General features: G+C 40.7%; 2 protein-coding genes across 3 annotated transcripts in view; one reads left to right on the top strand and one right to left on the bottom strand.

Annotated features, from left to right (window-relative positions):
- LOC135104086 (uncharacterized) overlaps positions 1-10,994 on the bottom strand; it is a 23,763-nt gene extending 12,769 nt beyond the window's left edge. The window contains exons 1-6 of one of the 2 annotated variants that reach the window (XM_064011014.1): positions 10,813-10,994; positions 8,927-9,048; positions 8,344-8,471; positions 7,505-7,710; positions 5,231-5,338; positions 3,881-3,905 (exon numbers count right to left, since the gene is read on the bottom strand). In XM_064011014.1, the coding sequence (XP_063867084.1) occupies positions 3,881-3,905; positions 5,231-5,338; positions 7,505-7,710; positions 8,344-8,458 (454 nt within the window). In that variant the 5' untranslated portion in view covers positions 8,459-8,471; positions 8,927-9,048; positions 10,813-10,994. The remainder of the gene's footprint in view (positions 1-3,880; positions 3,906-5,230; positions 5,339-7,504; positions 7,711-8,343; positions 8,472-8,926; positions 9,049-10,812) is intronic. The other variant, XM_064011015.1, reaches the window with a different exon arrangement.
- LOC135104008 (protein mono-ADP-ribosyltransferase PARP3-like) overlaps positions 10,238-24,848 on the top strand; it is an 18,993-nt gene continuing 4,382 nt past the window's right edge. The window contains exons 1-17 of the mRNA XM_064010871.1: positions 10,238-10,343; positions 10,808-10,915; positions 11,494-11,612; positions 12,029-12,221; positions 12,718-12,863; positions 13,551-13,649; positions 13,984-14,128; positions 14,682-14,842; positions 17,312-17,364; positions 20,089-20,239; positions 20,587-20,721; positions 20,936-21,089; positions 22,092-22,259; positions 22,648-22,745; positions 22,860-23,030; positions 24,072-24,161; positions 24,553-24,644. Of these exons, the coding sequence (XP_063866941.1) occupies positions 10,238-10,343; positions 10,808-10,915; positions 11,494-11,612; positions 12,029-12,221; positions 12,718-12,863; positions 13,551-13,649; positions 13,984-14,128; positions 14,682-14,842; positions 17,312-17,364; positions 20,089-20,239; positions 20,587-20,721; positions 20,936-21,089; positions 22,092-22,259; positions 22,648-22,745; positions 22,860-23,030; positions 24,072-24,161; positions 24,553-24,644 (2,189 nt within the window). The remainder of the gene's footprint in view (positions 10,344-10,807; positions 10,916-11,493; positions 11,613-12,028; positions 12,222-12,717; positions 12,864-13,550; positions 13,650-13,983; positions 14,129-14,681; positions 14,843-17,311; positions 17,365-20,088; positions 20,240-20,586; positions 20,722-20,935; positions 21,090-22,091; positions 22,260-22,647; positions 22,746-22,859; positions 23,031-24,071; positions 24,162-24,552; positions 24,645-24,848) is intronic.

Consider the following 24,848-nt stretch of genomic DNA (forward strand, 5'->3'; position numbering starts at 1 on the left):
AGTATCCTTATTTCCAGCCACTGTTTATACCTCTTGAAAATATGACGCTTTTTACATATCGCTACCTACACAATGAAAGAATTACCAGGAAAATCAAAGAACTGAATGAATCTAAACCTATCCTTAAATGAAAACGTTAATGTTATTTGAATATTATCCAAGTTGTCTATAAAAAAGGAGAGAGAGAGAGAGAGAGAGAGAGAGAGAGAGAGAGAGAGAGAGAGAGAGAGAGAGAGAGAGAGAGAGAGAGAGAGAGAGAGAGAGAGAGAGAGAGAGAGAGAGAGAGAGAGAGAGAGAGAGAGAGAGAGAGAGAGAGAGAGAGAGAAACTACACACTAGTTCCCAATGACAAGGGGGGTCGTGAGGATCGTGCTCCGTTGTCAAGCACTCAGGTATTATGCAGGGCCAGGACTAGATAAGAGTGTCTTTTGTAAGCGTTGGTGGTGGGTGGCGCCACGCAGGGCGGTGTGTGTGGTGATGAGGGACTGATAGGGAGGCTTGCTGACTTGCCTGGGCTGCGGAAGCGATGACGGAGGTTTGTTTTTTGGGTGAATAATAGTGTGGGATGAGTGTTTGGAGGAGGAGGAGGAGGAGGAGGAGGAGGAGGAGGAGGCCACCTAAGTCCCCCTTCACACGACGCCACCGGTACCGCCGCTGGTCACCTCCCATGGTTTGCAATGGAGCCTTTCATACGAGATCACCGCTGGGCAGACAACCCACGCCAACGGGAGCGCACATTTAGGCCTCTTTCACAGTGTAAGAAAGTAAGAAAGATTACGAGAAGAAAAATAGTAATGATGTACAGTATAAGAGAAGTACAACATTGCTTAGTACAAAATGTTACTTAACTAAAAAAATACAGTTCCGGCCTCTAGACACACACAAACTGGCGTCACTCTGCAAGTTTACCAAGAGCCTTTATTTATTTATTTATTTATTTATTATTTATCTATCTATTTATTTATTTTACTTTATTAATTTTCTTGCAACTTTGTATGAATCTAGACACTACGAATCAATGTGTGTGTGTGTGTGTGCGCGCGCACCCATGTATTTACCTAATTGCATTTTCGCCAAAATGACTCAGGCTAGTTACTGCATGTATGTATGTATGTATGTATGTATGTATGTACGTATATATGTAGCAAGGGGAGGGGAGGCGTCACGTGCAGCACCAGTAGTGACAGTGGCAGCGGCAGTTACCACCACCAGCTGTCACACTGATGGGGCGGGACTCGCGGGAGGTATGTGGGTCACGTCGACACTGAGGGGGAAGACAGTGTGGTGGTGAGGCACTTACTAGCGTTGTGTTTGTATGTACATATGAGCCAGTATTCTGAAACACTTCTGCGCCACCCCTCCACTACACTCAAAAGGATCTAGTTGAAGTTCCACAGGTTTTTAAGGGTGATTTTACAATTCCAGTGGCAGATGAACAAGATTCTACATATTAACACGAGAAACACTCTTGAGACCCGGCTAATCATCTGTGGCCTTTGCAAATAGTGGTGGTGGTGAGAGAGCAAAGCGTTTCAGAATACAGGCCATACATAGGTGCACCGAGCACCAACAATGTCAGGGCTAGCGTGTGTCAATATTTTTCGCCTCCAAAGAGGTTAGCGACAGTTCCCTCTCAATATTGTTCATTGTCATTATTTGTAATGTATATTAGTGGCTGGGAATAAATGTTCACAAGAAGGCGGCAAAGTAGCAAGGCATTTACTGCTGGGTGTTTATACGTTTGTAAGCACTGACAGCAAGAACATATCCAGGCAAGAATGTGCCAATAATCTGTAATATATAAGAAGACGGTAGAGTAGACAGGCATTTACTATTGGCGTGTTTGTGTGACTGTCGTGTCCACGAGACTCACTCTCTACCAGGGGCTGACGGGGCTAAGAGTGTGACTGGTGTGTGTGTGTGTGTGTGTGTGTGTGTGTGTGTGTGTGTGTGTGTGTGTGTGTGTGTGTGTGTGTGTGTGTGTGTGTGTGTGTGTGTGTGTGTTGCTTTGTCTACGCCAGCCCGTGTGGGATCGCCGGCATGTTATATATATATATATATATATATATATATATATATAGATAGATAGATAGATAGATAGATAGATAGTAATATATAAGTAGGCAGTGAGGTGGCGAAGCTTTAGCCAGTGGTGTATTTGTATAGACGCACTGAGGCAGCAAAGAGAATATGTCTGAACTAGCGTGTGTCAGTCATCTGTAATATACGAGTAAAGGCGGTGAGGTGGCGAGGCTTTTGCTAGTGGTGTTTATATTTACTGACGCACTGAGGCAGCTAGGAGAACATGTCCAAGCTAGTCTGTGTGTCATGAGTCCTCTCTTCCTCACACTTCTACTACTGACACCACGCCTTGTATTAACTTCTTCACTGTGCTATGCAATTCTCCACCTACCGAAGCGTTCGTATAGACGCACTGCGCAGGAAAAACATGTCCGGAATATTGTGTGTCAGTCATTCCTATCTTCCTCAGATCTCTATTGCTGCTAACACGGCTTCGATATGCAATACTTCTCGCCACTGGAAGAACAGCACTAAGTCTTTACAAGCACCCACGTGAAGGAAAGAGGTTTCAAAATCAATTTTCTAGTGTAATCATTGTACAAGCTCTTTACAAGCACCACGAAAACGGAAAATTGATTAAAGGAATAGATTTTCCAATATCTAGCCCGTCTGGTGTTTAGAGACAGCTGTAAAATAAATAAATAAACAAATATATGAATAGAAAAGGAAAGATCTCCGTGTGGGGTTGTGATTTTGGAAGAACGTGATAAATAGTAATGAAAGGAATGAATGCTTTGTTCATAATTATGAAGGAGGAGGAGGAGGAAGAGGCAGTTTGGAAGACCTGCTTGAGAACGTGTGTGGAGGATATTAGAAAGATGAATGTTAGAGGAGAGATCGCCCGACAGGAAAAATTGGCACATATTTCTAAGTTGTTCTCTAGTGAGAAATGTTATGATGATGATGATGATGATGATGATGATGATGATGATGATGATGATGGTGGTGGTGGTGATAATGCGTTCTCTCATAAGGAGTATTTTCAAAGGCTACAGAGACGATGACTTTGGGTGAAGCAGAATTATCATTACAGTATCACTAGAATTAATAAGGAGAAAACAAAAGCCTGCAAACACTATTTACTTCCACTGACGCCGATGAAATGTGCCGAGAGATGAGTAACGTTTCAGAAGACAGTTCATAATTTCATCGAACGTAGCTTGAACTTGCGCACCACAAATGTAGCTGGTGAGGCTGATCTTCAAGTGACGCTATAGCAAAACAATACCATACGAGTGATAATGTAAACAGAAGTCACATAGAAAACGGACGTGTTCCAAGGGGGACACGTTCAATATCACCTATCGAAGTTTTTTTTTTTTTTTTTCCAGATTTCCAAGTGATCAAAGAAAGAAAGAAAGAACAAAATCCGATGAGTGATACTGTAAACAATAATATGGAATGTAAAATGGAAGTATTCAGAAGGCGTAACACATACATCACCTATCGAAAATCAGTATTTTTTTTTCTGATTTCAAAGAAATCCAATAAAGAAAAAAAAAAAAAAATACTACGTAGTGAATAACACTGAAGTTGTAAAGAATAATCCGGAATAGAAAACGGAGATATTCAGAAGGGATAACATGCTTAATATTGCCTGCAGAATGTTTTTTTTTTATTTCAAATGATCCCCTAAAAAAAAAAAAAAAAAAAAAAAAAAAAAAAAAAAATATATATATATATATATATATATATATATATATATATATATATATATATATATATATATATATATATATATATATATATAGCATGAAAAACCAGGGTATTAATAGGGGTAACTTGCTCCATATCAGTACCTTTGTATGATTTCCAAGTCCTCACCTAAAAAAAAACAAATAAAAATAAATAAATAAATAAATAAATAAATCATACATGTAGTAAGTAGTAATGTAAACAATATAACACAGAAAACGATGGTATTCAGAAGGGGTAACAATATTGTTTATCAAATATCAATATTATTTACATTCCTTTTTTTTTTTTACCAGGAAGGGCATTCATTCCATAGCCCAACCACTAATCATTACCACTTTTCTTTACTTACTGACAGCTCTCTCTCTCTCTCTCTCTCTCTCTCTCTCTCTCTCTCTCTCTCTCTCTCTCTCAAAAATGTGACAAACAGGTCAATAAACATAAAAAATTCTGTAGTTATTAGTGTGTGGTACAACTTCACCTCTCTCTCTCTCTCTCTCTCTCTCTCTCTCTCTCTCTCTCTCTCTCTCTCTCTCTCTCTCTCTCTCAGGCAAACAGATCAATGGACATAAAGGCTCTGTACTGGCACAGTAATACAGGCTTTTCCATAACAACACATTCCTTCACCAGTCGTGCACCTTCCCTCTGCAGTGCTACATGACAAAATTCTCCTGAAGATGTGGTATTACACCTTTCCTTGCCAAGTCAGAAGTTAAGGGATTAGGATGAGTGAATGATACTGATGATGATAATGGTAATGCTGTCACAGTACAAAGACATTTTTCTATACCACATACACTGATATACTTGTACTGCTATGTCCTCTTTGGAGTATCATGGAAACACTGCAAAATGTATCTAAAGGCAGGATAAATATTTAGCCATGAGAGGTGCCCTGGTGGAAGATGGAGCATATGACACACAGAGGTAATGAGTACAGTGCCTTGGATGAGGTGCCATGGGAGAGAGAACCTTTGACACTGAGGTAAAGAGTAAGGCACCTTAAACATTGAAGTGCCCTGGGAGAGATGAACCTTCTACACCTAAGTAAATAATGCAGCACCTTAGATGTTGAGGTGCCCTGGCTGAAAAATTATCCTTTGACACAAAGGTAAGGAGTAGGACACCTCAGCTATCTGGACCAACCACTCTCAGGAATGAAGATAATTTCAGGGGCCTCTACACCTCCAGTCATGATAGTTTTAACTCTCTGACTGCTGGTGACACAATTTTAACTTGATCTGAGAAACATTAGACAATTTATAGATCTAAAATAAAAACAACTTGTCCCAGAATATTAAAACTACTCCGTTATTCAATCATTTTGCTGTCAGCGGTGTCTTTTTAAATATTTTAAGTTAATGACACAGCATTTGATTGAACACGAGGAGAATTCACAGCAGTCAAAGGGTTATGAGGAAAAAGAGGAAGATACAAGGTTGGTTGGTACTCACGCCACTGAAGGGTAGGCACTTGCAGGCCTGGCCATGGACAGGGCGCTCAAGAGGACCAGCGTGTACCATAGGATACTTCTTGAACTCCGCCAGGCTCTCAATCAATTTCTGGAATAGAGTACATCACAAGTCAATATTCATGCCTCCCTTCATCCTCTTCTGTGTCTCTCTTTTTATGTATATACCTTGCTTTGTTTATCCCTTATTACAGGATATAGACTATCTCCACACAGACACACACACACACACACACACACATGAGGGTAGGACTGCTAGCCCCAACTCCAGCCAGGTTGTCAGGTCAAAACTCTTCAGCTCACACTCTGTATCTATTCCCTGCAAGGTGAACAGGAGCTACAATGTGAAAGACCAATCTCAGCCCTGTCTAGGACTCAAGCCAGAATCTCATGTGTATTAACCACTAAACCACTGGACCACTACTGTGTATATGTGTCATTTACCTACGGTCGTCTGCTGGTCACCCAGCCAGCCGTTACCCTATGGAAAGAGCTCAGAGCTCATATTGGCCAATCTTTGGGTTAGACTGAGACCACTCACACACCACACACTGGGACAGCGAGGCCACAATCCTTTGGGTTACATCTTGTACCTAGTTACTGCTAGATGAACAGTGTTGTCTTCCCTTAACCCTCTAAATCCAGGGGTTGTCCTGTGCTCTTATTTAGGGTGAAATTACATGGTTTTACAAAGTTTAATAGGTGGTGTCTTGAAATGAATGAGCTGTAAGTTGTGTATAGCAAAATTTTCTATCTGAAAGTACCTAGTTTTGTATGATTTCAAATTGGAATAGACTGATTTGATGTTTCAATAAGCCACCCGGATTTTAAGGGTTAAAATCTATGACATCCGTCAGTTTTTCCTTCAGCTAAGGTGTGTTCATCGTCTCTATTATCTCTTCTCTTGGTCTTGTCCAGGTATCTACACTTCTATGGGGATGCTGTACTTTTTCCTTCATTCAAAAACCTCCCCATCCTCAACTCTTTCTTGTGCCTCTCTTTATCCCCCATCACACATCTTTTACATTCTTAACAAAGCAAGGCTTATATATTGTAATTAAGTAGATCTTCCTATTATTGCTTCAAGTGTTACTTTTTCCATTTCTTTTAGTATGTGTGTGTTTTAATGAGAAGGAAGGCAGTAAAGAATGCATAATAATTGAACAAATCAAACACCAGGCAAAAGAATACAAGGATTATGGCACTGTTGTCTCCAAGCAGTAGGATTAAAGGTTGTGAGCAGCATATGAAAAAAACAATCACAGGAAGACAGTGATGGGCAAAGAATGAACAGTGAAAAGAGCACTGTGAAGGGCAGCAGCACGACAATCTTAACCAAAGTGGAGATAACCTAAACCCAGCAGCTTCACCCCATGATCCTCCTCTCATTGAAAGTTATATAGTAAAAGAAGCAATGCATAAAATGAAGAACAGTAAGCTTTGCCAGTAATTCTAGAGTTATTGCAGAGAGTGTGAGTTTTAGTGAACTTGATAAAAAAAAATCTTGTTAAAAATCTTGATACACACGTTAGTAATGAATGCTGCAATCTTGGAGTGTCAGCTCAAATGAAGACACAGATTACTTAACAAGAAATAATAATAATCATTATATATATATATATATATATATATATATATATATATATATATATATATATATATATATATATATATATATATATATATATATATATATATATATATATATATATATATATATATATATATATATATAAAACATACTGCCAAGAAAATAGAGTGGCCATAGACATTCTAAAGAAGACACTATAAGAGATCCTGATGAACCCTTGAGAACTAACAAGAACTGAGGAAAAGTTACACCCAGGGACATCTCCAGGTAGTGAAGAGACCAAGAGCTTTATCAGTGTGTCAAGGACTTCTACAGGTTGAGTCTTGCACTATTGCAAAGTAAGTCTTGTTTTGCAATAAATGCTTCCTACTATGAGTAAAGATGCATGCAGCTACAGCACTAATGGACCTAAAGATGCTGCTGGTTATACTGCAAGGTGATGCAAGTTGATCCATCTGTGCACAGCATATATGTAATTACACTGGTGATGATAATGGCAATGACAATGATGACAACAATGTACACTACTGCAAACTTCATAGGAATTTATGATTAGAAGATGCAAGTTTATCTAGGGAATATTCTTCACCATACACAACAGCCTAACTAGCAGATATTATTACACATTTAATCTGCAAACACTACACATGTCTACACATTACTCACAATCTGGTTCAGGTAGCTGCGCGTTGACTGAGTGCGAGTCTTCTGAGCATATTTTGATGGTCTTGGGGCGGGGACAAACTGTGACGAGTGAGCAAATGTATCACGGCTCCACGACTGGCCATCGAGGCTCTCACTATTCCTGTATCTGCGTCTTCTTCCATTTGGGTTGCCGGTGTAGTGTGGCCTTGCATAGTGACTGCCTCTGCCTGCAACACCAAGAGCAACGTTGCAAACATACTGTATACACGCTGCATCAAAACAAAGCTGAGACAATACTAATGAAGAGCCTGTGAGGTTTGAAAGGTACCTAGTCAGTCAGTGCCAAGTTGTGCACAGGTCACTGTGGTGGGGACTGCTGTGACACTGCCAGTCTAAGTGGAGACTCATCCACAACAGTTATACAGTTATATTTATGCTAACTCCTAGTGAGTGTGGTTATGGAAGGGACTTAACTTTGGCACTAAAAATGGTACCTTGATTTGTCGTGATTCTTAATACTTCCCACATTGCACTTTTGTGGCAGAGAATAGAGGGAATGATTTGACACATTTTTTTTGTGTAAGATCTCACATTGCTATTCCTGCTGCTCAATCACTTATACAGCTGGTAAGTGTTAAATGCAGGAGCAATGTAAGGTACAAGTAAGATAACACTTGTTAGACTTGAAAGAAGGTGCACAGATGTGTATGATGTGCAACACTCCATGTGGATAACTGAGTGTACTGATGGATCAGTGCTAAAAACCAAAGTAATATACATACACACAGACACAAACACACTCATCTAGAGAGCAAACTGATGAGATCTTTTTTGCCAAGCACTGGCAGACTTAGACTTACTGTGGCCTCCCGAGTCATTTCCAGTGTAGTACTGAAGATTCATTTGGTCAAGATGAGAGGGTCTGTCAGCCGGCCACACGTCAATACGTTGCACCTTTGGCAGCACATCCACCATAGCTTCTTACTTCCTGCAAGGTGGAAAGAAAAATTAGATGGCCATTTTAAGCTTTGGTATATCATGGTCAGAAGGGTGATGCTAGCACAAGTACTGCAATGTTTTTGATTGAGTCTAACCAAATGTCATAACCTCCTAACTCTAAACCTGGTGTCAGGCTGATGCAGGCCCAGAGGACAATCTTCAGAATTTCTTCATCGTTATTACTGATTTCTGATGGAAACATATTTAGTAATATTACCAATAGCGACTCAGTTAAAATTAGTGGGGGTGCTGCTTCAGAAAATTTTTAACCATTGTTTTAATATTGTGTAAAAGGAAACAAACATATAAAAAAAAAATTTATACATAAACTAGATAAAATCCGGAACAGAATAAAATCAAACATTTTTCACTTACTAATAACCTAAAGTTAAAGTTCAAGCTTGATCCATCCATTTAAAAACGAAATCCAAAAAGAAACACTACCTTCCACCAGCACACCAGGGTCGGCACTGCATGAGCCACGGTGCTCTCTCTCTCTCTAGCGTGCAGCTTCCTGTCTGGACGTATGAGCATGTGCACAACAGTCAAACACCGTGTCGCTGGAACTGTGAAGCGCACAGTTCTATACAAGGATTTTTGTATTTTTTCATAAACTAGGGGATGGCTACTGACATTAAGTTAAGGATTATATAATATGCAATTATAAGGAAAGAATTAAAGAAGAGTACTCATTATATTGAAAGTTATCAATAATATTGAGTGGAAATAGAGGGTGCTACAGTTCTGCAGTGCCTATACACAAGCCACCACTGAATATTACCTATACCAGTATTCATCAGGTAATGGAAAAATAACACTTTCAATTTTCTATTTTCTAGAGCATTATGATGAACTAAGATACTGAAATTTTTACTTACTTGCAATCTTTTCTTTAGGGAACATAAGAGAACATAAGAAAATAAGTAAATAAATAGAAAAATCATAAAAATGTCGTGGTAATTTCCAGAACTTCTAAAGAATGAAGAAAAAGCTGCTGCCAGACAGCAGTGTAGTATCTACTGCAACATGCTGGAGTAATGTAATGAAGGGCATTTCCTTGATAAATCTGATGGCACTTAATATCCTTCAAGTAAACAGTGTGTTCAAGCCCTCAAGATTATAAGTGACAAATTATAGTTAAGGCAAGACTTCCACCATTGTTTTAAGAGGACCACTATTGACAGGCACTACTCACTCCAGAGCTTGGGACTAGCAGCTCCATTATTCTTTAAAAATTAGGGTCTCTCTTTGATGAAAAAATTAGGATGGATGGCTGAATGTCTCTCTCTCTCTCTCTCTCTCTCTCTCTCTCTCTCTCTCTCTCTCTCTCTCTCTCTCTCTCTCTCTTTCTCTCTCTCGTGATGAAAATTAGGGTAAGTCTCTCATGATGAAAAAATAAGGATCCCTCTTTCTCTCTCTTTGATAAAGGATGATGAAGAAATCACATTAGCACCTTCATCAGCATTTTCACAACTGATCCCTGCATTGTGTAGATCACAACTTGAAAGGGCATCATATTTTACCTAGAAATGAATAGTCATTAATAAAGTTATTTCCATAATCCCCTGATGAAAAAGAAGGCTGGCAGGAGTCAATAAAAATAATAAAAATACAGCAGCATAAACAACTGCATAAGTGCTAAGAAGGAATCAGTTCAATAAGAAATAAATATCAACACACAATACACAACACTGTCATGCTGCTGCAATACAGTGAGGGTCAGCACAGACCACTCCAACCACTGAACAACTCTGCATGAGTTTTCGACAACTTAAAAAGCGTGTTCCAAGGCTCTATAACAAATTGGCAACCTACGTCTTTGACAGTGTGAACCTTGAGACATTCAAGAGAAGACCAAAGAGTGAAGACCCATCTCTTCAATGACACGTAAGACTTACATGATTTCTCCACAAATCCTGGATACCAGGTGTAGTTTGTCAGGATGCAAACATTTTTGTGTTCATGATAGTAAATCATCGACCACTCAGTGATGTCAACAATTACTCGTCACAAGCATCGTCAAGGAAAATCTTGATGTTTTCAAGGGAGCGTGGCTGCTGCCATGGAGTGAGGCCTTAGAACACACATTAACTTTAACATTATTTAACATTAACAAACAACTGGACAAATGCTGAAAATACTTATCATGCACTGATGGCACAAGTGGCAGGGCGCTCAGCAGATAACAACTAACCCTGCAGAGTTAATAAGGAGCTTTCCAGTTTGCGTCCATCACCAATCTATCCAACAGTCCCTGGGGTCCATTTATTCAAGTGGCTGGGACGTTCAGCAGATAACAACCAACCCTAAAGCCACAACAAGCAGCTTACCAGTCCTTCCCACAGCCTCCACACAGCCCCTGGGGTCCCTGTGTCTCCTGCGTGGCGGTGGTCTACGCTGTCACGCCGCCAGTAGGTGGAGACAATGACATTTGTAAGCCGCCGCCCACCACCCGCCAGACAGCCGCCGCGTTTCTTTGGCCACGCTCAGCTGTGTGTTGCTGGACTCTTGCCTCTGTAACGGCGCCTCCTCATGTCCAGTGAAGCTAATATGAGTCTCTTTCATTGCTCTTGTCCAGGAAAGCTTCAGAATCACTCACTGGCTTTCTTATTAATTTCCTAGGAAGTTGAAATGAGTCCAGGGAAACTAAAATTAATCTAAATCTCCTTTACTCATGTCCAGGAAAAAACCAAAATGAGTCTTTTCTTGCTCATGTCCAGGGATGCTAAAATGGGTCTCTTTCCTTGTTCATGCCCAAGGAAAAGCTAACTATAACTCTTGAATATTTTTCGTCCTCTGAACTTACCAGCAGAGCTTCGTTCTTTATTGCGTACATAAAGTTTTTTTTTATTAATTAATTAATTATTATTATTATTTTTTCTTTAGTGCTCTACATTTGTTAATATTAGAATACATTTGCCATCTATCTGTCCCTTCGCTCATCTTCAGTGTGCCTGCAAGGCGATGGCATTCGGATCCGACCTAAATTTAGGTACTTTTCTTCGTCTCAGCTACTAATCCCAATAGAAGATATGAGGAACACTGCGTTCGTTGTCATATACCTAGACACAAAACACTGACACAGACAGAAGTGACGTTGAATACATCTCTAGAAGCTATCGCGTTCAGGGTGAGATTCAGCGACACGTATTTGTCTATCTGTTCTCTCTACTTATCTCTCAGTGCCCCATTGTTGATGACGACATACCATCCTTAATTAGCCAGCTTCCGAGCAACAGACTAGTTTTGGGCGACTTCAACACCCATCATCAACAATGAAGTGAGAGGTCAAGTGTACGTGAGAAGCTATCTAGATAGTTAACATACTATTGCAGATAAACTTTTATCTTCTGAACGATGAAAGTGCGACTCGTGTAGCTAGGACCGGACCAATAACGCATCTGCCATCAAACTGTCTTTGATCTCCCCAAATATGCTCCCTAACTTCTGGGAAGCCATCGACGACTCCCACGGAAGTGACTTTCTGGCACTGCCCATCTGCATCTACACACGCGATATCCGTGATCCCCCAACCCCCCTCCCAAGTTTAACTTCAAGAGAATAGGCTGGGCAGCCTTCCGTGGGGTTGCCGACGTGGATATGGGAGGACATAGACACCATGCTCAGCAACGCAACACAATCGATGTTACACGCCACCGAGGCATGTATTCCGAAGACTTCTGCAGTTCACACAAAGTATGGAGTTCCACGGTGGACAATGGATTGCCGACAACACTTTGTGAGCGTAATAGACGATACAGACATTTCAGTCAGCAGCCCAGTTAAGACACAAAAACCTGATTTCATAGCCTACAAAAAGGCAATGGCTCGTTCAGATAGTTCACTTTAACAGTCAACCGTACCACACCCCCTGTCACAAGTCTTGAAAATCATTCATATATATATATATATATATATATATATATATATATATATATATATATATATATATATATATATATATATATATATATATATATATATACCAATTATAACTCTTAAAATTAATAATAACACCATTGACAACCAAGCAGACATTGTTAACAAAATAGCCCAGCAATTCACAATGCAAGCAGCACCACATTATTACGACGACCCTGATTTTCTTCTCAAACTTTGCCACAGGAGGCGTAAACTCGGACTACAACACAGAGTTTACGTTGCATGAACTTCTCTTTGCCCTGAAATCCTCTAAAGGCTCCAGTCCTGGTCCAGATGACATTTCTTATACGCAGTATGTTGCAACATCTCGGTCATGATTCCCTTTCCGAATTATTATGACTCTACAATAGAATCTGGACTACCCACTCCTTCCCTCATTCCTGGCACTTTGCTCACGTCATCCCAATGCCCCAAAAGACTGGACGCCTTACGGACCCCAGTATGTTTCGTCCTACTGCGCTTACGAGCTGTCTATACCAGGCCATGGAACGCATGATAAAGCGAAGGCTCCTTTTTGTTTTAGAAACAAAGGGTTTGCTGTGTAGTCAGCAGTCGGGTTTTCGGAAGTACCGGAGCACTATGGACCACCTAACGCACCTGGAGCACTGTATTTCAGAGGCATTTGCCGCAAATGAATTCATAATGAGGATGTTTCTGACATCCACAAAGCCTTCGACATGACAGCAATACAGTATCCTCATGAAGCTCTAAGCTCACGTCTTTGGAGGTAACTTGCCCATATTTGTAACTCTTTAGGACTGTAAATTCTCTGTAAGCTTCATCAGACGTTTCCGTCCAGGGTAGTGTTCTTAGTCCCATTTTATTTTGTATTATGTTTAAGGACTTATACACCATTGGTAAAGATTTTCTATCCGATCCCCATGTGATACCAAAAAGATATCTGAGATTTTTATTTATTTATTTATTTATTTATTTTTTTTGACAACGGATAAGCAATTCATTAAAATGTGTCTTCTGATTGACTCTACTGTCAAAATGCAGACCAACGAACTTTACTGAATTTTTGAACGGTATCAGGTGACCTTGAAGTGCTAATTGCAAATTTGGTACGTTACACCTATTGAAAACAACACCGATACACTTATGAATGAAAACATCCTCTCAGAGAGGCCCATTGCTAGACGGAGGCAGGAGCGGCTTGCATCCGTCCCGCCGAGAGCTGTACGTTAGGCAAGGAGTGCCACAGCGCACAGTCGTCAGCACAGTGAGTATTCAAGATTTCTGAGGATGGGAGTTGTCGACAGAATATCATTAATTCGCTCTCACTTAGTAAGGGTCACTGGTGTATGGATCTGCGTTGGAAACAACAGTGAATGAGGAGACTGGATGTGTTACAGAATGAATGTGTGCGAATGCGTCTTGGGGCCCTGCGCTACACTCGTGTAGCGCGGATGGAGGTAAAGGCCAATATTCTACCACAACATATATACGTCGCGACGCGCTGCTTCGATCGCATGTGATCAAAACAGGCCGGAAGGTTTCCCTCGGTAACACAGCAAGCAAAATTATATGGCAACATCAGCACCTCCACACTGCAGTCTGTCGTCCAGTCGCTGCCAGACTGCATGCACTCTATCAGCGCACGGGGCATCCAATTGGAGGACTGTGCTGCCCACATTTCTCCACCACCACTTTCACTATTAGCTGGCCTGTGTATCGTGACTGTATTACACGATGACTTGTGTATTGTTGTGTAATATATGAACATAAGGACAAGTGTGTTTTCCTCTCCCTGCTCTGTGTGATTCTCACTGAGTGACCCAGTGAGTCAGAGTCGCACCCGTACCCAGCCGCCCAGGTAAAGTACTTCTCCCCGATATACGCGCCCCGAACCCAGCAACGGTGTGAGACACACCTTACCTGCTGGTGGGAGTTCGTTTCAATATCAAGTAAATACAAATGAATTTCAAACATGTTATTTAAAGGTGCGATATGTCATCCCATTCAGAACATGAAGCAAGTTGAAGAGAGAGAGAGAGAGAGAGAGAGAGAGAGAGAGAGAGAGAGTCCAGATAAACATGTTGCGAAGTCCCGTATGGCGGGGCGGGTGTAGCTGCCAGCAGGCTCACACAGGCTCTGACAAGTGCTTCGGTGACCCTGCCTGTTTTGCTATAAACAATTAACTTTGAAATCTTACGCTTTCCTCCTGATAAAGTACAGTTGTAACATTCAACTATCGTTACAACGAAAATGACCACCATTAACATTTGTATAAGATTATTTTTGGTATGTTAAGTGATTAAGTTAAATCTTCACCGGCGTCTGGCAACTGCATCGGCCACACAAAACCAAGCGGAAATTCACCGAGCCAGGCAGAGGAGGCAGCAACCAGGCTTGAGAGTGCAAGACGTGTGTGAGAGCGAGAGAGGGGGAGAGCGAGACGAAACTCTTACTGAGGTACGTGTGATAGATGTTCAGTACTGCTATGGTGTCAGAATGTCAAGGAAAACGGGATAGACTGAATAGCAAACATGTAGTGAGTCATGACAGTTTTCTTCTCACAAGGTTCATCAGTGTGTGTGTGTGTGTGTGTGTGTGTGTGCCATGCTTGCCAACCGCAGGCAGAGAGTAAGGGGGCGTGTTAGCACAGGCAGCGAGGTGCCGCATGGGGGAGATGCAGGTACTACCTATAATGAGGCGGTAGCTAGGAGTGTAGGCATGCCATTGCTGATAAGAGATTACTGTTGTATTGATTGTTGATCCCTCACAACTTTGTGTCGCCGGGTGACGGTCGTCTGGGTGACATGTAAAAAAACACTTCACTGGCCGTTTGCTACATTGCCGTCATGTAGTTGTTTGTGGATAAACAAACTAGTCATTCATTGATGTCTGACGCTGATGTTACATTACTTTGAAATACATGTCAAATAATCCTAGAGATTGTACGGTTAACAAGATTTATTACATGTTTGTGAGCGTTCCGGTTGATGTTCGATTCCTGTGTTGGTCGCCGCCAGCAGGCCGCCACCGGAGCCTGTCCGTGACCTTGACTGAAAGCCCATGGCTGCGTTAAAATTTTACGTGCATGACAGGAGTGGGTGCGGTGCGCCTCTGGCTCAGTAAGGCCGAGTGCAAGAAGGTTCCCACACTCAGATACATTAATGAATTATCAAACACTTTACCTTATCTCCACATGCTTCTCCCAGCAAGATTTCAAATGATTGTTCACCAAATCACACAGTCCTACCCAAGGATTGTTACTATAATCTCACGCAATTGTTTTCTAAATTTATATATATTTCAAGCAAAGCTCACCTCACATGACATACTTAATTTACGTAACTTTTATAACTACGCGCGTTGCGGACTGAAAGTAAAGTTTGTCCTGAAAATACCTGGTGAATTTAAAGGAAGATAGCAAGAACTAGATAGAATAAAGGAGCCGCCAACTTCCAGTAAGCGCCAGATCACGGCGGGCCAGGCAGGGCGGCGTCGACTGGAATCACTGGATGGTGGCGACGCGGTGGGCGGGTTCCGTGCTGCCAAATACTGGGAAATTCCTCTGGTGCGGAAGAACTTTAAGTGCCTATAGGAAAAAAGCGGGTAGAATTGAGCGAAATATACGCTGTAATGAGAGAGAGAGAGAGAGAGAGAGAGAGAGAGAGAGAGAGAGAGAGAGAGAGAGAGAGAGAGAGAGAGAGAGAGAGAGAGGATGACGATTTGTTGCCTATTAAGTTATCGAAGTTAGCAACTTCCTCCCTCTTCCCTCTCCGGCAAGGCACTCAGCAAAACCTCACGTAATCCTTTCTGAGCGATATTATGGTAACATCACGTAATCGGCTCAGGAGGATCATGTTGCTGTAGCATCACGCAACAACCTTGCTGCTGGGACGCGGGGCAAGATTCTGTCAGACACGTTACTGTAACATCACGCAACAACCTTGCTGCTGGGACGCGGGGCAAGATCCTGTCAGACACATTACTGTAGCATCACGCAAAAACCTTGCTGCTGGGACGCGGGACAAGATCCTGTCAGACACATTACTGTAGCATCACGCAAAAACCTTGCTGCTGGGACGCGGGACAAGATCCTGTCAGACACATTACTGTAGCATCACGCAATAACGTTGCTGCTGGGACGCGGGACAAGATCCTGTCAGACACATTACTGTAGCATCACGCAATAACGTTGCTGCTGGGACGCGGGACAAGATCCTGTCAGACACATTACTGTAACATCACGCAATAACGTTGCTGCTGGGACGCGGGCCAAGATCGTGTTAGATATGTTACTATAACATCACGCAATAACGGTGCTGCTGAGACGCGGGGCAATATCTTTTCAGAATACAAAAGATCCTCCTTGCCGTCAAAAGTAACTTCACCGGTAGGAAGTCCGCTTCATGAAATGCGTTTTTATTTATTTATTTATTTATTTTTATTTATTTTTATTTTTTTATGCGTTTTCTTTAATCACTAAAGTTCAGAAGACGGCGACGCCACGTGGAGAGGTGAACAAAACGTGGTGTTTGGAGCTGTCTCTGTATACTGTTAAGTGTGTCGCAAGTTTCCGCTTGACTCTCCTTTGCCTCGTCAGTTAAAGTTTCAGCTCTAGAAACAGGAGAGAGAGAGAGAGAGAGAGAGAGAGAGAGAGAGAGAGAGAGAGAGAGAGAGAGAGAGAGAGAAGGATAGGTGGGGACCACTGCCATGTTGCTTTTGGCCAAGAACTGCTGGACAGACAAAAGCATTGTGGGATGGCATGCCGTCGTGATGCACAACCCAGTTCTGTGCGTTCAACTTGGCTGTATGTAGTACTTTCCTCTCTATCTCTGCATTTCAGAACTAAAACAGTGCTTAACCTACATTTTTACCATAATTTATATGTGTGATATTTCATTGGTGACTCATTAAAGCTCATTGTTTCAGATGGCACGAGGAAAGAAAGCTACCCGTAAACGCAAGCTAGCTAAAAAAGAAGAGTAAGTATCCACTTTTTTGTAAAGAAACCATGGTGCATTATAAATTCATATTAAAATGTTCGTTAATAAAGGCAAGTTGCGTGCCTCAGGCATTGTGCATTGTATTTCACTGAAATTGAAAATCCAGATCTATGAGAGAGTGAGGGGGGTGGGAGGTGTGTCGAGTGAGCCAGACACAAGCTCGACAAAAAGTAGACTCTCTTGATTGCAGATAAATAAACGTGTGTACAGACGCGCTGTAATCTGAAGTGGATGCAGTAGTGTGTAGCATCGAGGTGGACCAAACCCATTTCATTACAGAGTCTTTGGGGGTAAGGTAGGCACTGGGCAGGGAGCGGAGGCTGGTGAGTGGCGATCGGCTGCATGTTTACTCCCTGCCCGCAGTGTCCACCCTTCTGCCACGTTACCATGTAGTATTTTACGGTATTGCTAATTACAGTGATATTCTCCCCATGTAATGTTTATCAGCAAATTGTTTATTAATATTATTTGTCTCGTTGAAAGATACTGTAATGTTCCATAACTTAAGTGATATTTATAAAAAAATTTCACAGCCAAGCAAAGGATGAGCTTCATCAAAAAGTGAAAGTCACCCGTCACATGTCCCCTCTGTATTTCCCTACATGGTAAACGCCACTTGCACGAATTTTCTTGATTTTGCCCGAATCCAGGGGGATACCAGTACCTTCGGCCTCGTGCGCGAGTGACAAGCTCTTGGTAACATGGAGTGCCCCTTGGTCCTGGGAATATACCTTGCACGGTCTCTGCATTTCACCTTTATTAAAATACCCACTTTGTAGTTTTCACTGATAATATCGTGTTCTCAGCATCAGTATTTGTTGCATGTTTAGAACCCATGACCATTGAGAAAGTGGAAAACTGAGATAGATAAAGAAATTACAGGATGACTATGCATCCAGACTTCAGTTGGGAACATCACTGCAAAGATGTGCTCAGGTTGTTGCCAGATTACTGGAGCAGAAAAAAATGCCAAAGGAAAAAATAAATTAAAAAAGGCCAAATGCGTTACATAAAAGAGCCAAAAATATGCAGTAAAAAAAGCCGAACCTTTCATTATTCCACTTCCAAATTTATCAGATATTATTCGATATGTGTTGAGCACTGAGCTACAGTGAACTACTTGAGTGGCGATTTGTGTACGCAAGTGCCACGTACTTGTCAGTCCTCCGCCTGGACCAAAGAACGGAAACGAATTCCGCGAATTCAGTTCCAACATGAGAGTAACCACAGCGGAAGAGAGTCACTTTTAACGGTATGTGCCTAAGGCCATACAGCTCCCGACGCCCGTAACCTAATGTAAACTGAGATTGGTGGTTCAGGAGTGAAAGCAAAAATACTAACAAGACATTATACTCGTAAAAACGTTCCTGATATAAAGAAGTGGCCGTGCTCCAAGCTAATCGTTATTATTCCACACACTGGACGATAACTGAATATATATATATATATATATATATATATATATATATATATATATATATATATATATATATATATATATATATATATATATTTTTTTTTTTTTTTTTTTTTTTTTTTTATAGAAATCAGTGAGTGCTCGCGGGCCACGCTACATCCACTGGTGGGCTACTTGAGGCCCGAGGGCCCGCAGTTGGATCACACTGCTCTAGACCATGTTCTCTCTCTCTCTCTCTCTCTCTCTCTCTCTCTCTCTCTCTCTCTCTCTCTCTCTCTCTCTCTCTCTCTCTCTCTCTCACACACACACACAAAAATATATAAACAACCAGAATGATCGCTTTCGGGGGATGGAAAAGGATTTTACAAATTTGACTCATCACAACACAATATGCGGTATTTCTATAATTACCACCCTACCAATGTACTTCTGGTTTATTCATGAAAATAGGTTACTGTTCATAGGAAGCTTAAAATTACATCAGACACTTAAAAAAACAACAAAACGCCAAAATTCGTGGACCTCGCGCGCCATCATCATCACCGTTAATTTGTCCGGTTTTCTCATATTGTTGTTCAATAACATCAAGAGGATATGGTACAAATTGCATGGATTACCATGGTAACAAAAAGAGAGAGAGAGAGAGAGAGAGAGAGAGAGAGAGAGAAAAAAAAAAGGAAAGCATACGCGCACTAAAAAAAAAAAAAAAAAAAAAAGCGGCGAATGAACTCGCCATATCAAATCAGCTTATTGTGGCCAAATGAAATATGTTTAAGCCACATATTAAGCAAAAAAAAAAAAAAAAAAAAGCCAGATCTGGTAATTCAGGCCAAACTAAATTTCCCTAAATTTGAAAAGCCAAAATTTGAGGTTTTTGGCTAAAAAAAAAAAGACAATCTGGCAACTTTGTGTGGTAACGATTGTAATTATCAAATATGTAGCTGCTGCCACAGCCACACACACTCCTCTGCAGTAAGTGAATTAGAACACAAATGAGTAAGCATATACAGGAAAGTTTTGCACTCCAGACAACATGGGTTTGGTGGGGCATTACTATATTTTTGCTTGAAGTGTGCTTGAGTTTTCGTATGTTCTGGTTCTCTTGTACTTTATCAACTCTACACATATCATATGTTTTCCTAATCATATAAATTGCTGTATTTCATTATTATTATTATTATTTATTTATTTATTTTTTTTTTTTGGGGGGTCCCTATAGTGGTGTTGGCAGCTTCCTGAAATGCTGACCATTGTTAGCTGATGAATATTTTGATTTATTTTCCTAGTGAAGAAGAGGTGCCAGAAAAGCTTCAGCGGGAGGACAGTGCCACCACTAAGTTGAGGAATGCCATCAGTGAAGCAAAGGCTGCTGCCTCTAAGGAAAAGAAAAAAAGGAACTACAAGGCTGATGCTGTGGTGCTGGCAGAGTTCCCAAAGGTAACATTCACATTCTTCTTTTGTTTTCTTTGCTATTTTTTTTTGTAAGAAATGAATTTATAGTATAAATAATACCCAAGGAGGTATGAAGAAATAAGGGAAATGTTCTCATATTAACACTATATATTTTTCCACTTGTGGCATATCAGTGTGCTGACACCACCAGCTCCTGCTGGACCAAAGCAATGTGTCTTGCTGCATCACCAAACTGGAGATCCTGAACACCAGCAACTTGTGTCCCACCCACACACAGCCACTTCATTTCATTTTTTGACTATTGAGGAGGGAGGAATTTGTGCACATTTAATCTTTTGTCTTTGGTATTGTAAAACACTATTATTTTGCAGGCTGCCATCTATGAAGACTATACCTGCATGCTGAACCAAACCAATATTGGCCACAACAACAACAAGTTTTACATTATTCAAGTCACTGAGAACAAAAAGAACAGCTACACTTGCTTCACACGCTGGGGACGAGTGGTGAGTGGAAAGGACTTGCAGGTTGCTTCACGTAACCTGCTGAATCCGAGATATTTACTGATGCATGCACTTGTCTCTCACATCATGGAACATGTCTGGCAAAACAGGAATTGTTTCTTTAATATAGATATGAAGAGATTTAATTTATTAATGTTTTATATTTAGGATTACATAGAATATTGTTTTTTCATACACACTACTCTCTTTACTTCAGGGAGAAGTAGGGCAGCACAGCTTGGATAGTCATAAAGATGTGGAGCAGGCAATAAAGGCATTCAAGAAGAAATTTAAGGATAAAACAAAAAATGACTGGGACAAAAGAGATGATTTTAATGCTCATCCAGGGAAGTACACCATGATTGATATTGGTGAGTGTGCATGTCAGTGTGATAGGTGAGAGTGAAGACTTGATTATGTAAATGTGACAAAAAACAAAATCCTCAGGGTCAGCATTCAGGACAGGACAAGAAATAATGGGCTGAAGCTTGATAAAGTAAAGTGGTACAAGAATGGAATAGACTCAGCAATCAGGTTATTAGTGCAGAATAATTAGGTTGCTTTAAAAGAGAATTATACAGATACATGGATGAGGATAACAGGTGGAAACAGGTAGGCATGTTACATAAAGGTACTCTCACATTTAGGCCTGACAAGTTTATCGTTGCAGCTTCCCTTATTTTCTTATATGTTCACGTTCAGCTGAAAATCATTATAAAGTTAAATAATTAGTCTCAAGTACTTCCTCTATCATATGAGTGGAGACTTTGATTCAGGCTGCATGATAGTGTGTGAAATGGTCAGTTCCACAAGCTTGCTTCTACCCGAGATTGAAAGGAGAAAGCCCCACTGAGTTTGAAAGATGAAGTGTTTGTATATTCATATGACTGTGTTTTCATACTTTCCTTAATGGACATTGCTGTGTGCTTCTATGTACATCTCTCATAAGGAATGACTAAGAATAACAGTGAACATAAGTATAGGTAGAGGACCAGTAAGAATTTTCCTTCCTTGAGTCCAAGCAGATAAGGTAGAGGACTTGTTGGCACTGGGACAGAGCATTACACAATGATCTGTCAAATGATTAGCTTTCACATCATAAGAACAACACAATACAAAACACAGAGACTAGAAAAGGCCAGTTAACCTGCACAAAACCAGCTCGTGAGTGTAACAGGCATTACATTGACACAAATGCTCCTTGTATTTATTCTCACTGGTGTCATGTATAGAGAAATATTTCTAGACACCCCAGTGCTTAGTGTAGCCATAGAGTGATGTTTCAACTTAAGGGACTGCCATGTGTAGGTATGATGACTTATTGCAGCCTTCCTTATTGGTCACTTTCTTATGCTCTTACTTTTGTTTTTCAGAAGAAGATGATGAAGAGGAAGAAGCTGATGCAGTAGATGGAGGACAGCAGTTGGTTAAAGTTACAAAATCCTATGGAGATTGTCCCCTCGACTACAGGACTCAGTTGATGATCATGATAATATTTTCAGACGATATGTTCACCAATCAGATGTCAAGAATGAATTTAGGTAAAGTTCACCCTATGTTTGTGAGAGACAGGAAGTGAAAGACATGAATATTTTAATGAGAAACTAACAACAAAATGGCAAGTTATGGACCATAAATAACTCCACTGAGATACTGTTTAATATTGGTTAAGATAGCTTGAGGAAATAATACAAATGACAAATATGGAGTTGTGTAAAATGAAAATTGTTAATCCAATTTTATGTTTAAATATATTTAGACTTTTGAGTTTGTACAACATTGCTCAGTCAAGTTACTATCTCTGCTTAGTTAAGGAGGGATACATTTCTTAATGTGCACTTTTTAACAAGTGATTGTTGTGTTTTGGGGTGGCAGTTCCTGAATGAGAAGTTGTAGACATGATGTAATACTGATTAATGCATCCAACAGACATCAAGAAGATGCCATTGGGGAAGCTGAGCAAAGTGCAGATAGCCAAAGGACTTGAGGCACTGCTGGATATTGAAGCAGCAATAAAAAAGAATGAGGTATTTCCAAAAATCTTTATTGAATGAGCTTTTGATTGGTGGCCACATGAGACATTTCAATTTATCCAGTTTATCAGGAAGTCACTTTTTAGTTTTGTGGATCATGTTTTCCAGCCCCGGGACGTACTCATGGATTTGTCATCAAAGTTTTACACACACTGTCCTCATGACTTTGGCCGAATGGTGCCCCCTGTTCTGGATACAGAGTCCATTGTTCAGCAGAAGAAGGAAGTCATGCTGACCCTCAGTGACATTGAGTTGACACAGTCCCTTCAGAAAGACAAGGTATGTTGTTTGTTAGTCTTTCATGAATGTTAGTATAAGTAAAGTAATGAAATGATTGAGAGAGATAGGTGGTGAAAGGATGGATGTAAAGTTATATCAAGAACAGCTGGAAGAAGTGGATGCTTTCAAGTATTTGTGATCAACAGTTACAGTGGGTGGAAGACTAAAGACAGAGGTAAAGTGCAAAGTGAAAGAAGCAAAAGAAAGTACTTGGTGGACTGAGAAAGATCTTTAGATATAAAATACTAGGTATGAGTGTAAAGAGATTGTTATATGGGAGAACATTGGTGCACACTGTGCTGTATGGTGCTGGAACATGGAACATGAAGGGACAGAATAAGAAATGAAGAGGTAAGAAGAACTGGTATCTTGAAAAAAGTTTCCTAGATGGGCAGTTTAGGATGTGTTAAAATGATTTGGGCATGTGGAGAGAATGGAGGACAGAAGACTAGGAGAGAGAATAATGAAGTCAGATGTGTGCATTGGAACGTTAAGAGGAAGGCCTCACCTGGAGTGGATGAAGTGTGTGAAGAGAGCACTGAATGAGGGGAATGACTGTGCAGCAAGCAAGAGTGATTGTTCATGATAGAAGTGAATGGATAGTGACAGTGGTGAGTGCGTGAAAATGATACGGTCTTATCAATCCCTGGAAAGGGTTGTGGGTGCTTTTGGCAGAGCTCATTGATGTATGGGCCCAGGTAGGATGTGGGGCACTTCATAGTGAGTACCATGCATCTGCTGTGACCTCAGGATAGAGTAGGTGCAGGGTAGGGAATTGTTTCATTATGAAGGGACAGTGATTAATCAGTGTAAGGATGTATGTGGCCACTTGTGCTATGTCTAAGCTCCTTGGGTGTAGTTTGGGGGTCCACAAGACTACATTATTTCTTTACACTAAGGGCTGGATGGGATTAAGAACATGAATGATGTATAGATGAATATGTAGTGCTCTGTCTGGGCTTCCCTGTGTAGAACTGGTATAAAGATGGATAGACAGAGAATGTTTAGAATCTCAGTTTTTGTTATAACTGCTTTTTTCAGGGAGAGAAAGACATCCATCCCCTACTTGAAAAACACCAGATGCTTGACTGTGCATTGGAACTTATCAGTAAAAAGAGTGCAGAATTCAAGGTAAATTTTATTATTTTGTTACATGTAATGTTTATCTTGAACCTTAGATGGGTTTTCAAGCCCATGTGGCTGAGCAAATGCCATCAGGAAGTTAGCAAAGATTATTTTCCTCTAGCGCTGGAATGAGAAATGGGCGAAGTGAGTGAACACTTTACTTGTGTTTTACCTGTTAGTAATTTATTGCACGGGAAGTGTGAAGGCAGCATGTGAAAGTGCATTTATAGACATATTATTATGTACAGTGATGGAGAAGTTAACGTATGAAAATAGTAAGATGACTGTTTGAAAGAATAATGTTAAGTAATTGATTCAGTTATTCAGCTTAGAATAAAAATTAGAAAAAAAAAAACTCAAACCATGCTTTATAACTTTAGATATGGATTTCTTGCAGTTACTTGAGCAGTACTCCAAAGCCTGCAAAGATACTCGGAAGGGACCACTCTTGGATATATGGCGAATTGACCGAAAAGGTGAAAGTGTCAGGTGAGCCCACGCCATGCCACTGCCTGCTGGGTGGTGCTCAAACACTGTTCTGTGCTCACTCATCCTTGACTTATTGTAACTTGGAGTTAATATTCATCCATGAAGTGTATCAGACAGGGCAATAGGGTTGTCTGTCTTACCATTCCCTGCCACACTCCCATGCAAAGGCTTAGTTATGCACATGTGACACATGATGATGTTGCA

Source organism: Scylla paramamosain, chromosome 10, assembly GCF_035594125.1.
Source record: "Scylla paramamosain isolate STU-SP2022 chromosome 10, ASM3559412v1, whole genome shotgun sequence".
NCBI classification, from domain to species: domain Eukaryota; kingdom Metazoa; phylum Arthropoda; class Malacostraca; order Decapoda; family Portunidae; genus Scylla; species Scylla paramamosain.